The 14,696-nt window shown below is 46.1% G+C and overlaps 1 protein-coding gene across 7 annotated transcripts in view; it reads right to left on the bottom strand.

The window, feature by feature from the left end:
* The window catches only part of MTMR1 (myotubularin related protein 1), a 210,753-nt gene that overhangs the window by 90,240 nt on the left and 105,817 nt on the right, over window positions 1-14,696 (bottom strand). For all 7 annotated transcript variants that reach the window (XM_082263732.1, XM_082263733.1, XM_082263736.1 and 4 more), the window contains 2 exons: window positions 11,966-12,041; window positions 506-600 (listed from right to left, as the gene is read on the bottom strand). In XM_082263732.1, coding sequence (XP_082119858.1) covers window positions 506-600; window positions 11,966-12,041 — 171 coding nt within the window. The remainder of the gene's footprint in view (window positions 1-505; window positions 601-11,965; window positions 12,042-14,696) is intronic.

The following is a 14,696-nucleotide window of genomic DNA, read 5'->3' as shown; positions in this document are numbered from 1 at the left end:
CATTGAGCGTGGCTCGGCCAGGCTCCCTCCTCATTGGCTCACTGGCTGTGATTGACAGTAGAGGAAGCTAATGGCTTCTGTTGCTGTCTCCGCTAATGAGGAAGAGACCTGGGAGAGCCGCTGCTCTCGTGTACATCGCTGGATCGAGATAGGGCTCAGGTAAGTACTGGTGGAGCTGGGGGGGGGGGGGGCTGCTGCTACACACAGAAGGTTTTTTTACCTTCATGTATTGAATGCATGAAGGTAAAAAACCTTGAGCCTTTTACAACCACTTTAGGAAAGATTTCTGCACCTTATGATTTTTTTTACTTTAGAATAGGTATTGGGAATCGTTGCTACTGGCTTTAATGTTCCAGTCCTCAAGCTGAAATGGCATTTCACATGAACCCATCGCTGCCCTATGCAATAGTTCAATATAGCTGTAAAAGCTGTTAAGGTAAATCCACTCCCAGAAACTCTAATGCTGCATATTCTGTAATCCGGAAAAATTAACTTCATAACTTACCCTTTCAATGTTTTTGAAGTACATTTTGAAGTCTGTCACGGTTAATGTTCCACTGACTGCACCCCAGAATGGGCAAATGTACATAACATCTTTAGCTGTAAAAAGAAAGGATTTGATATTAAAGCAGATGTATTAGTAAAGTATACATTTTGTATGACTGAATAGGCCACTTAACAATATCAAATCATAGAAAAAAAAAAAAAAAAAAAAAAAAAAAAGGATATTTTGTTCCTATGAAGAAATTCAGCTCTTCCTTAGACACACAGAGTGTTCTTTCAAATCAGACAGATGGAGGGGGGGTGGAGGTTGTATTAAAAAGAAAGTGTGAGACAAACCTTGCTGATCTTTTCCTAACTGGAGCACAGCCAATCAGCTTTTACATTTTTATTTTCTAAGCGGTGTTGGAAAAAAATGACTGATCAAGTCTGATTGGTTGCTATGAGCAATGGCACCAGTTGAGAGAGCCTATCTCAGGCACCTATTGCCATTGTGTCTGGTAGACTTGAGGTGGGAAGAGAGATCAACCAGGCACAAGGTACAGCACCACTAAGCAGGAAACAAAGCCGGCACATGTAATTGGCAAATATACAGTATCTAACAAAAGTGAGTAGTGAGTACACCCCTCACATTTTTGTAAATATTGTATTATATACTTTCATGTGAAAACACTGAAGAAATGACACTCTGCTACAATGCAAAGTAGTGAGTGTACGGCTTGCATAACAGTGTAAATTTGCTGTCCCCTCAAAAAAAATCTTAACACAGCCATCAAAGTCTAAATCACTGGCAACAAAAGTAAGTACACCCCTAAGTGAACATGTCCAAATTGGGCTCAATTAACCATTTTCCCTTTCCGGTGTCATGTGACTTGTTAGTGTTACAAGGTCTCAGGTGTGAATGGGGAGCAGGTGTGTTAAATGTGGTGTTATTCTCTTTGGTGCCAAGACCCTGAAACTGAGCTGCAGCATGGTGGCCAAGACCATACAGCGGTTTAACAGGATAGGTTCCACTCAGAACAGGCCTCGCCATGGTCAACCAAAGGAGTTGAGTGCACATGCTCAGTGTCATATCCAGAGGTCGTCTTTGGGAAATAGACGTAAGAGTGCTGCCAGCATTGCTGCAGAGGTTGAATGGGTGGGGGGTCAGCCCGTCAGTGCTCAGACCATAATGCCGTAAACTGCATCAAATTGGTCTACATGGCTGCTGTCCCAGAAGGAAGCCTCTTCTAAAGATGATGCACAAGAAAGAACGCAAACAGTTTGCTGAAGACAAGCAGACTAGTGGCATGGATTACTGGAACCATGTCCTATGGTCTGATGAGACCAAGATAAACTTATTTGGTCCAGATGGTGTCAAACGTGTGTGGCGGCAACCAGGCGAGGAGTACAAAGACAAGTGTGTCTTGCCTACAGTCAAGCATGGTGATGGGAGTGTCATGGTCTGTGGCTGCATGAGTGTTGCCAGCATTGGGGAGCTAGAGTTCATTGAGGGAACCATGAATGCCAACATGTACTGTGACATACTGAAGCAGAGCATGCCCTCCCTTCGGAGACTGGGCCGCAGGGAAGTATTCCAACATGATAACGACCCCAAACACACCTCCAAGACGACCACTGCCTTACTAAAGAAGCTGAGTGTAAAGGCAATGGACTGGCCAAGCATGTCTCCAGACCTAAACCCTATTGAGCATCTGTGGGGCATCCTCAAAATGGAAGGTGGAGGAGTGCAAGGTCTCCAACATCCACCAGCTCCGTAATGTGGTCATGGAGGAGTGGAAGGGGACTCCAGTGGCAACCTGTGAAGCTCTGGTGAACTCCATGTCTAAGAGGGTTAAGGCAGTGCTGGAAAATAATGGTACATAAAATATTGACATTTGGGCCCAATTTGGACATTTTCACTAAGGGGTTTACTCACTTTTGTTGCCAGCTGTTTAGACATGAATGGCTGCGTGTGGAGTTATTTTAAAGGGGACAGCAATTTTACACGCTGTACACTTACTACTTTACATTGTAGCAAAGAGTCATTTCTTCAGTGTTGTCACAGGAAAAGGTATACTGTAATAGAATATTTACAAAAATGTGAGGGGTGTATTCACTTTTGCGAGATACTGCAACAGTCCCCCATGTACAGAATGTGTCTTTAGTTAGTTTGCTGAAAGCCTGAGTATCGTCTAAAATAATTATCTAACTGGAGCTTTCTCTGTCTATAGAACTAACTGGTCAAAATGTACATCATCCCATTTCCACACTTCTGTTCTACATTAATACTTATTGCAAATCCTCAGTGACCCACTATAGGAATTATACTACAGCCATGGCCAAAGGTTTTGAGAATTACACGAATATTAAATTTTCACAAAGTCTGCTGCTTCAGTGTTTTTCGATCATTTTGTCAGATGTTACTATGGTGTACTAAAGTAGGATTACAAGCATTTCATAAGTGTCAAAGGCTTTTATTGACAATTGCATTAAGTTTATGCAAAGAGTTAATATTTGCAGTGTTGACCTTTTTTTTTTTCCCAAGACCTCTGTAATTCACCCTAGCATGCTGTCAATCAACTTCTGGGTCATTACCTGACTGATTTCAGCCCATTCTTGCATAATCAATGCTTGGAGTGTGTCCGAATTCGTGGGGGTGTTTTTGTTCACCTGCTTCTTGAGGATTGACCACAAATTCTCAACGGGATTAGGTCCCAAGTGTTTCCTGGCCATGGACCCAAAATTTTGATTCGTTTTTCCCCAAGGCACTTCGTTATCATTTATGGCAAGGTGCTCCATCGTGCTGGAAAAGGCATTGATTATCACGAAACTGTTCTTTGACGGTTGGGAGAAGTTGCTCTCTGAGGATGTTTTTGTACCATTCTTTATTCATGGCTGTGTTCTTAGGTAAAATTGTGAGTGAGTCCACTCCCTTGGCTGTGAAACAACCACAAACATGAATGGTCTCAGGAAGCTTTACTGTTGGCATGACACAGGACTGATGGTAGCGCTCACCTTTTCTTCTCCAGACAAGGTTTTTTTTTACGGATGCCCCAAACAATCGGAAAGGGGATTCATCAGAGAAAAGGACTTTATCCCAGTCCTCAGCAGTCCAATCCCTGTACCATTGCAGAATATCATTCTGTTCCGGATGTTTTTCCTGGAGAGAAGTGGCTTCTTTGCTGCCCTTCTTGACACCAGGTCACCCTCCAAAAGTCTTCGCCTCACTATGCGTGCAGATGCAGTCACACCTGCCTGCTGCCATTCCTGAGCCAGCTCTGCACTGGTGGTGCCCGATCCCACAGCTGAATCATCTGTAGGATACAGTCCTGGAGCTTGCTGGGCTTTCTTGGGCGCCCTGAAGCCTTTGTCTCAAATGCAGTAGAAATGTATTTTTATGGGATGAAGTTCATTTCTATGGAAAATAGGTAATTTTAATTATTTGCAATTCATCTGATCACTCTTCATAACATTCTGGAGTATATTCAAATTGCCATCATAAAAACTGAGGCAGCAGACTTTGTGAAAATTAATATTTGGGTCATTCTCAAAACTTTTGTCCACGGCTATACAGCTGAAACGTTAGGTTTCATCGCTGGATGTTCAGTGCTTATAACATTGTACAGACTGAAAAAGAGTATGTTTTCTTGAAAGCAGCAGTGGCCACACCGGACAGGCATCGATAGATGTAGTTTATTTTTGCATAGCAAAAATTGTTGAAAAAAGGATCAGCTTTAAACATTTCTCCTAGGTAATTGGTTTTCTTTTAGTCAGTGCTATACATAAAATAATGTTTAGTAATGGAGTAGTAGGGAGCCTGGATTAGATTCTAAAGGACAGTGCATCCAGAAAGTACTTCAACAAAGTATTGAGCAAAGGCTGCAAACACGCCTGTGATCCTTTTTGGTTTTTTATTTTTAATTAATTTGCAAAGATTTCAAACAAACTTGTTTCATGTTGTCATTATGGGGTATTGTTTGTACCATTTTGACGAAAATAATTAAATTTAATCCAATTTGGAAAAAGGCTGTACAATAACAAATTGTGGAAAAAGTGAAGTGCTATGAATACTTTCTGGATGCACTGTAACTCATGCCATTCCTCTTGCTATCCCATCTGACATTACCTGTACATAAAGGATGCTGTACGCTCTAACTATCCCTAGATAGCAGTTGTGAAAAGTCTAGGAAAAAAAAAAAAAAGGTCTCATCCTTTCCCTTTCTCCTTTACCTACTGGCTGGACTTACATTTTTCTATAGGCTGATCAATAAAGAAGAAGGAAGAAGAGGCAGTCATTGTATTCTGACAGACTGAACACAAATAGACTTTTAGGCCTCTTGCACGCGATACTCCCGTTTTTAGCAGCTTTTCAGACATAATTTCAGGCAGTTTTTTTTGTATTTATTTGCACACACATATACTACATATATGTGTTCGCACAAACGTATTCACACATTGTACAATATGCAAATGAGCATTTTGGTGCCTTTTCTTTGCATTTGCTTCTCCCTGCTCTAGAGAGTGGTGTGTTAAGCTATCTCAGTTGTTTCCAGCAGTTTATTTTCCTTGAATATGGAACCCTTGGAAAATATAAATATTTGTTGTTTAGAACAACTGTATTCGCTCCTGCGCACATTTGCGGGCATAAGGCGTAAATTATTGATCAAAAAAATAGAATTTTTGTAAAAACTTACCGTAAAATTATTTTCTCTGAGTCCTCCGACAGTCGCCGTCTGTTCAGTTAGCCTTCACTAGTGGGTAATGGCGCTCTCTGCAGGAGCAAACTAGGCAGTTTTAAATGCTAATAAAAAGCTTTCTACACTTAGGCACACTTCCAGGGGGCCGTCCCTCAGCCATTATCCTGATCCAGTTACCACTGTCCCTCAGTTTGTAGCAAGCAGTACTGGAAGGCAATAATCCCAAGATTCAAGAATGCCGCACCCCTTGGATAAAGGTGCGAATCAAGGAATTAGTCGCCAAGGGATGCTGAAACAGAATGGCTAAGGCCGACAACGAACCCTGTATCGTGGGCAGTGCCAAACAGGGATCAAAACCTTCCTGCAGGAAGGCCAAAATCCTTGCCACCGAAAAGGAGCGGGGATGAAACCCTTGCGACTCGCACCAGGCAATACACGTCTTCCAGGTGGGTTGATAAATATTTCTAGAGGCAGCTTACCGAGCCTTCAGTAAGGTAGGAAAGACAGCATACGGGAGACTCGTGTCTCTCAAGACCTGGCTTTCAACAGCCACACTGTCAAATCCAGGGACTGTAAAGAAGGCTGGAAGATCGGCCCTTGAGACAGAAGATCGTCTCTCAGCGGAAGCCGCCAGGGAGGCTCGACAACCATCTGCACAATGTCTGCGTACCAAGACCGGCACGGCCAGTCTGGGTGTACCAGAATGACCTGCATCCGCTCCGACGCCAACCTGCGGAGGAATCTGGATAACAGTTGAATCGGAGGGAAGGCATAAATCAGCCGATACCGGTGCAAAGGCACCACTAACGCAGGTTCCGGCAAAGAACCTTCCCACCTTGTTAGTGAGACGGGACGTGAACAGGTCCACATCCGGAAACCCCCACCGGGCACACAGGAGGCGAAACACCTCAGGATGCAGAGACCATTCTCCCTGGTCCAGTGTCTGGCGAATCAGAAAGTCCACCTGCCAGTTCAGTACCCGAACCGGGTAACTCTGAAGCCGAGTTGACCAACGGAACAGGCAGAGTTTGATTGCTCGGAGCTCCAAGACGTTTATTGGTAAGGAGGCCTCCACCGCCGACCACGTCCCCTGGGCACAAAGTGTGCCCAGAACACCACCCAGCCCGACAGACTGGCATCCGTGGTGAGCATCGTCCACAGCAGAGGCCAGAAGGATTTGCCTTGTGTCAGAGTTGGTGACAGGAGCCACCACAAGATTCCATCTTGCGAGGTGGCTCAGAGAAATCCTCCTGTCCCACAACTGAGGCGTTCTGTCCCACCTGGCAAGGATCTCTGCTTGCAGAGTTCTCGAGTGAAATTGAGCAGATGGGATGGCTTAGAAAGCCGGAACCAATAGACCCAGGGGCCGCATACAGGCCCGTAGAGATGAGAGATTGTTGTCCCTGAGGGACCTGATCTCGTCCCGCAGGGTCTGGAGTTTGTCCTCCGGGAGAAAAGACGTTCGCCTGAGCAGAGTCCAGGACCATCACCAGGTACGGGAGGCGAAACAAAAGAGTCAGAGCCGAGACCTGGAAGTTGACGGTCCATCCGAACTCCAGGAGCGTCTGAACCGTGACCGACAGATCGCTTGCCAAAGTTGCACACAAGCTCGACCTCAATAGAAGGTCATCCAGATAACCAAGGACTGCAATCCCCTCTAAACGCAGTAAAGCCAGCACTGGAGCCAAAACCCCTCTAAACGCAGTAAAGCCAGCACTGGAGCCACCACTGATCGCGGACAGCCTGCATCTTCCCCGTGAGTCACTACATTTTTTCTGCCCTTGTTTTGAGATACGGCACCAGGGGGTTCTCTTCTCTGTGTTTCTTTTTTGAGGCACCACGCGGCACATCAGGAAACCAGAGGAGGAAATAACCCCTACACGGTATCCATCCAGCAGAAAAACCTCACCAGGTTGTATACAGGGTGCGACACCTAGCGGTCACGCAGGTATCTGCAGCCCAAAGTCCTTTTGTTCACAATCATTTTCAACTGAATGTTTCATTTTTTCACATTTCTGCTCACTGCAGCACAGAACTTTTTGAGAGTTTTTTTATTGTGCACAACCACTTTATGATTTGTTCTCTAGATTGGACACACATCACACATGGTATGTCTAATGAAAAATAAAAAACCACTGCCCTATTTCAGTTTTGTGTCTTTTGTTTTGCACTAGCACTTATGCACTTTATTATCGCACCTTTTAAAGGCACAGGGTATGTGTGTTTCTTCACTATAAATAGTCTCTGAAAACTATGAGTCACATGTGCACTTTATAAATTATATCTATTTATTTAATATCAAGCACTTTCAACATTTTTACGTTATTTATTCACCAAGTGTATTTTTAACACGGTAGCGCCGTTCACAACCCCACTAGCACATATTTCACTCTTTAACCCTTTTGGGTTTGGTTGTTGGCAGCTTACACCGTACCTACACTCACTGTATATTCCATAGCGCTGGTCACCTTAGTTTCAATTATCCTTGATCAAATCATCCAGAGTGTCCCGAAAAAGACGACTACCCACATAAGGGACATCAGACACAGTCTTCTTGGAAGGGGGTCTGCCGACCAGATTTGCAGCCAAAAAATGCAGCGGATCGCAACCCCAACCGCAGACAGCCGTGCGACCAAAGGAGCCTTGTCCAAGGCCGCATCACACAGGTGCAGTACAGCCTGGGTCACACGATCCACCATGTCAAGGGCAGTCGGAGAGGCCGATTCCAAAACCAGGGTGCGCCGAAGCACCTTGGACCATTCCGTGACTGCCTGAAAAACCACAGGTTTGAGCAGGGAGCCCGCCACTAAGTACATGCGGCAGGGAAGCGTCTCCACACGCCTATCTGCCAGATTCGTGAACACCGACGAGTCCTCCACAGGCATCAGGCGGATTTATTCAACCTGGACACAGAGTGGATCCACCTTAGGTGACACCGACCAACGCTTGTCTACAGGGTACACAAAGGGATAACGGTAGTTGAACCGCTTAGGGCCTTAGGCACTACCAGCATATGTTTGATGCAACGCCATTGGACGTCCACTTTATCCTGAAACTCCTCGTTGCAGGGGAAAACCTGACCCGACTTATGGGCTGTGCGGAACCCGAAGGCAAGCCGCTTACTCGACAGAGGGCTCATCATCAAAATGGAAAGCCTCCTTAATGGAGCTAATGAGTGCATCCACTGCTGCGCGTTCTCGCGCCGCCGTTAAGGAAGACTCTTCCACCTCCCTATAGGAAAGTGAGAACTGGAACCCCTCTGGGGGGACGTTGTCCGTGGCAACCAAATCAGGCTCTGAGTCAGAAGACTGGGAGGGCATAGGTCTTTTTGAGAGGTGCGTTCAGACATCAGCAGATCCAATTTGGATGCCAAAGTCGCAAGAGCAGCAGATGAGGCCATGGAAGAGGATTCAGGGTTTCCTGAAGCACCAACCAGGTCTGTGGGGAATTTGCTATCCTGGGACTCCATTTTTGTAATAAAATTTTTTTGGAGCGCTGGCCCTTTAAAACGGTGGTTCCCGCGGACCCCCACCGCAAACTGCACCACCCGTTGAGATCTCCTAGAAACAGCCATAGCCACAAGAAAACAGTTTTTGCAGGGAAATGCCTTAGAAAACAGCTAAAATCACCCCACAATGTCCCAAAGTACTTGCCACATGCTGCTGCTTGTGAGAGAAAAAAAAGGAAGTGACCTCATTCACTAGAGGCCTATGCCTGCCAGGAGCCACAAGAAAATGGTGCCCGATTGAAAACACATAGGAGGAATCACTGGCAAGATGGCCACTGCCCTTACTAGGCGGTTGCCCACACCTAAGATTGCGCCCAAACCGGCACCAAGACGAGGAAGTAAAATGGCTGCTGCCCACACAAGGTGGCCAAACAGCCTGCCCTCAGCCAACATGGCGGCCGTGCGTGCCAATTCTAGTAAAAAATACACACACTGGCCCCCACAGGGAACCCCTGAGAGCACCCCCGGGATATAGGAAGCCCCCCCCCACACCCCTCAGTCATGGCAGAATGTACTGAAGAGCGCCCCCAGAAGGGGCAGTACCTCATGGCCAGGAGGGGGATACCGCAGAAGCCACCACCCAAGAGTGGGCCCACAGAACATCCCCACAGATAACAGCCCCCGTTATGGGGGCCCAGGGGTAGTAACACTCACCAGTTTTAGCGAACACGGGCACCGCTCTGATACGGAACACCTCCCACCCTGAGTGGGGCTGCCATCAGCCAGGAAGGATGCTAGCAAGTTACGGGCGTTCCAGAGTTGAGACATCCCGGCGAAGAAAACTCTGCAGGCTCGTCAGGCCGGGTCTCCATAAGGATCTATATTATCCAGTGCAAGGCCCAGCTCTACTGTCGCTTGTAGTCCTCCAGGAATTCCCTGACTAACTAGCGATAGTGAGTGCAATAAAAAAGCTATTGTCAAAGAAAAGAAACACCCTGAAACTGAGACACTAGGTCCCAGCAGGGAAGACCTAGCCTACTCCTGACACTAGGCTGCATAAAACTGAGCGACAGTGGTAACTGGATCAAATAATGGGTTGTATTTTAGCTCAGTAAATAAAAAAAAAGCCGCACCAAGCTTTTTTGAGCTGCAGTGTGCAAGAGGCCTTATAGATAAATGTTATTTTTATACAGTTTTTTTTTTTTTTTTTTGTTACAGCTGCTGTCCCCACTCTTTAGCGACAATTTTGTCACAATAGGCAGGGGAAGGAAACACCTTTGCCGCTTTGGATGGCTTGTGAGTGTCCTCCATCGTCAGGGTCTCACGCAGAGATACACAAAGTGCATTCACCAGCGCCTTTTCGCGAGCAGGTGTAGACGTGGAGGAATTATCCTATTAGAGGATTCCAGGTGCATGTTTGCAGACACAGCAGGGTAACCCACGTCCGCCGAATCGGATTCAGAATCAGAGGAGACAGATGATGGGGCAGGGGAGGGGGGGGGCTTTTTGCTAGCCCATCGCCTGCAAGCCAGCCCCACCCAGGACACAAGGGACTCCAGGAGACCGCCGTCAGTGCATGCATGGATGGATGGATGGATGGATGGGACCCGTAGGGCCCGCAGCCTCAGAGAGGCTGTCAGGTGGGGAAACGTGCTCCAAAATACTGCATGAGTCACCAGGGGGACCCCACAAAAAGCGTAAAACACAGCTAAGGGACAACCCCCACCGCACTGGTAGCACCACCCGAATACCAGGCACAAAGCACCAAGTGAGCCTCAGCAGAGGGAGAGGACCCCACCAGACTCGCCACCCACAGAAACAAGCACCTAAAGCCACCAGGGGATGAGGAGGGGCTCCCACCACCGATATCGCCACCCACAGGGCTCCACTGTCATGGCCGCCACTATTTCCAATGGCAGACCACAGGAAAATGGCTGCTGGACTACACAAACATGGCCGCCGTGTATAGAAACACACAGTCTACAATAAAATGGCGGCCCCGCGTGGCACCACGCGGCTTACAGGGATCAAGGAGGGAGACCAGGCCTGAAGGACAGATCCAGGCAGATTGGGGGGCCCGTGCAGGAGCCCCCACCAGGTACAACCCCCCCTCCACACAATTGATCAGTCGCCTGCAGCGCACCCCCTGGCCCCCTTTGCCAGTTAGCGCCCTGCCCAGGAAACTGGCCAGACCACCCAAATAGCCCCAGCATAGGGGGGGGGGGGGTCAGGATGAGGGACTTGGCAAGGGGGATGCCTGTGGGAAGGAGGGGACCCTGGGGGTCCAACCGTCCCAAGGAGGGGCCCAAGTCCACCTCAAAACCCTCCAGGGGGAGAGGTGGGGGGGACAGCTACTTACCATACTGGGAACCAGACGGGCACCGCTCCAGACAGAACTCCTCTCCATCTAAATGGGGGGCTGTCGGCTAGGAGGAACGCTGCGACTCTGACTGAGACCCGGTCGTATGCGACCTCACGACGCGTTTAACTCACAGGTCAGCCCCCGACCAGTAGGGCAATGTTGCAGCCAACCTAGCGCAGAGCTGAGGTCTGCGCGTGCTCGTTTGCAAGACTGGGGTGACCACTGGATCTAGATTATCCAGCCAATCACCCAGTCTGGCAGTTGATTGTAGATCTCACAGGAAAAATCCAGGAGAAAAAAAAATTGTCTTTCTAAATTTTTTTTACCAGGAACAAAGATCCCAGCAAGGAAATAGATCCTTACTCCTGACTAGGCAGGGAGGGGGGAGTATGCCCCCTGGGACTGCCCATGGGTGTAGCCAGAATTATTTTCTGCCTAGTTTCCTACTCCTGTAGGGGGCAGTATAACCCAATGGTTATGAATATCAGGAGCTGTGTCCGTCAATGAACGAAAGAGAAAAAAAATATCTGTTGGACACACTGTTAGCCTGGGCAATCAATACATAATATAAACAGGAATTTGAGTAAACCTACAGGCAACTTACCAGGGTGCTTACACAAATCTGTTTCAGAGCTCTGAATAAAACCTAAAATGGAGTCTGTACTTCTTGGCTTAATTGAGATTCTGCTATTATACCCCCCCCCCCCCTGTGGAATGAGTTGGAAAGGTACTGAGCATTGATACATCGAGGAATAGGGTGAATGGTAGAGCTCCCACCTTGAAGACTACCATTTGTAGGTTTGGGGGTACTATGGGACATTTGGATGCTTGCGTTCCATCATTCTGTGATCTTTTACTACAGGCGTACCTTAGCTACTACTTACAACGTTGATTAGATTGTTATTCTCCTACAATATCAAATTCACCAAATTATCTGACAAGCAACATATGTCATGAATTTGGTCTTCTACTTACCAATTGCTTTGATTGACTCTCCAGGAAATAATGGTGCTTCCTCCATCTGAGCCAGCTTATTCCCATCTCTTAAAGCCTGGCAAAAGTAAGCAACACGCAGCATTATTATCCACTATCTGTAAACAGCCGGCAGCCTTATGAATCTTCTCCTAAACTCCAGAGTCTTCTACAGGCTGTGCATGCTTACTAATGAACATGGAACTTGTACTTGCAGCAGCACAGTGGTATTCAGGCTGAATAAACTCCTTCTACAATCATTAGCTCATAAATAATAGACTGATCTTGCAGAATGGGTTTTTGATATATTACTTGCACATTCTACAGCCAAATGTTCATGGCAGACATTGATTTTTAGCAGCTCAGAGCAGGAAAAAAAAAAAACAAACTGCAAAGCTATAGCATAGTAATATTCTAACATGCTTATTGATATTTAACACTTACCCTGGAAGTTTAGGCACAGATATTGAATAATGGCCTTCATATACTGCCGGAAAATTCAGTGTGTACAAATATAGAGCCACAATACTGCTTAGCTGTGTAGCTTAAATGAAGCCCAAGCAAAATAAAGCAGCACAGACAAAAAAGATAGCAGAGATACATTCATTAAAGTGAGATTTGAAGCTAGTTAGGCCCCTTTCACAAGGGCGATCCGATCCGCCTGTCAGTTTTTCAGGCAGACCGGATCGGATGCTCCATGCATACCTATGGAGCAGCGGATGTCAGTGGAGACATCTCCGCTGACACCCGCTGCTATCCGATTCTGATCCTGCCCGTGAAATCTGGATGGATGGAATCCCTATTTTCCATCCCTCTGGCGGATCGGATGAGAACGGACAGGCGGTCCGTTCTCATCCGATCTCCCAATAGAGGACAGCGGTGATCTGACAGCTCCGTCTCCGCACACAGAGCGGAGACGGAGCTGTCATCCGCCTGCTCAGCGGGGATCGGCGGATCGATCCCCTGCTGAGCAGAGAACGGACCTCGTCAAACGGCACACCATGAGAAAGGACCTTTAGTCTTCGCCTCTTTAACAGCAATGGATGTAATTGAAGCTGGCCATGGCACTGACCTAGGACGAGTGAGTTTTTAGTAGGGATGTTCCGATACCAGTTTTTTTAGGATCAAGTACTCGCCGATACCAATTACCTATACCTTTGTGCACACCATACATGCATTATATGTGATTGGAAAACTGCACAGATTTCAGTTTTCATATACATTTCAGTGGGTTTTTACAGCTTGTTCACATACAGTGTATAAAAAAAGTCTACAGACCCATGTTAAAATGTCAGGTTTCTGTGATTGAATAAAAAAAATAAATAAAAATAATTTCAGAACTTTTTTTTACCTATGATGTGACTTATAAACTGTACAACTCAATTGAAAAACAAAGTGAAATCTTTTTTTTGTGATTGCATAAGTGTGCACACCCTCTTATAACTGGGGATGTGGCTGTTTTCAGAATTAAGCAATCACATTCAAACTCATGCTAAATAGGAGTCATTACACACCTGCCATCATTTCTAGTGCACTGATTAACCCCAAATAAAGTTCAGCTGTTCTAGTAGGTCTTTCCTGACATTTTTTTTGTCGCATCCTACAGCAAAAGTCATGGTCTGCAGAGAGCTTCCAAAACATCAGAGGGATCTCATTTATAAAAGGCATCAGTCAGGAGAATGGTACAAAAGAAGTTCCAAGCCATTAGATATGCCATGGAACACAGTGAAGACAGTCATCATCAAGTGGAGAAAATATGGCACAACAGTGATATTACCAAGAACTGGACGTCCCTCCAAAATTAATGAAAAGACGAGAAGAAAACTGGTCAGGGAGGCTGCCAAGAGGCCCACAGCAACATTAAAGGACATGCAGGAATATCTGGCAAGCACTGGCTGACATGTGGTACATGTGACAACAATCTCCCCGTATTCTTCAAATGTCTGGGCTATGGGGTAGAGTGGCAAGATGGAAGCCTTTTCTTAGGAAGAAAAACATCCAAGCCTAGCTAAATTTTGCAAAAAACACATCTGAAGTCTCCTAAAAGTATGTGAGAAAATGTGTTATGGTCTGATGAAACCAAGGTTGAACTTTTTGGACAAAATTTCCAAAAGAAATGTTGGGCACAAAAACACCACTGCACATCACCAAAATAACACCATACCCACAGTGAAGCATGGTGGTGGCAGCATCATGCTTTGGGGCTGTTTTTCTTCAGCTGGAAGGTAGAGGGAATTATGAACCGTTCCAAATACCAGTCCATATGGGCACAAAACCTTCAGGCTTCTGCTAGAAAGCTGAACATGAAGAGGAACTTCATCTTTCAGCATGATAATGACTCAAAGCATACATCCAAATCAAAAAAGGAATGGCTTCACTAGAAGAAGTTTTGTAATGGCCCAGCCAGATCCCAGACCTGAATTCGATTGAAAATCTGTGGGGTGATCTGAAGAGGGCTGTGCACAAGTGATACCCTTGTAATCTGATAGATTTGGAGTATTTTCGCAAAGAAGAGTGGGCAAATATTGCCGTGTCAAGATGTGCCATGCTGATAGACTCATACCCAAAAAGACAGTGCTGTAATAAAATCAAAAGGTGCGTCAACAAAGTATTAGTTTAAGGATGTACACACTTATGCAACCATATTGTTTTAGTTTTTTTATTTTGAATTCCCTCCACCTAAAAGATTTCAGTTTGTTGTTCAAATGAGTTGTACAGTTTACATCAAAGAAAC

The sequence above is a fragment of the Pelophylax lessonae genome, assembly GCF_965119305.1.
Source record: "Pelophylax lessonae genome assembly, chromosome: 7".
Taxonomy (NCBI): domain Eukaryota; kingdom Metazoa; phylum Chordata; class Amphibia; order Anura; family Ranidae; genus Pelophylax; species Pelophylax lessonae.
Note: the sequence above shows the minus strand (reverse complement) of the source record. Positions and strands in the feature narration are given on the sequence as shown.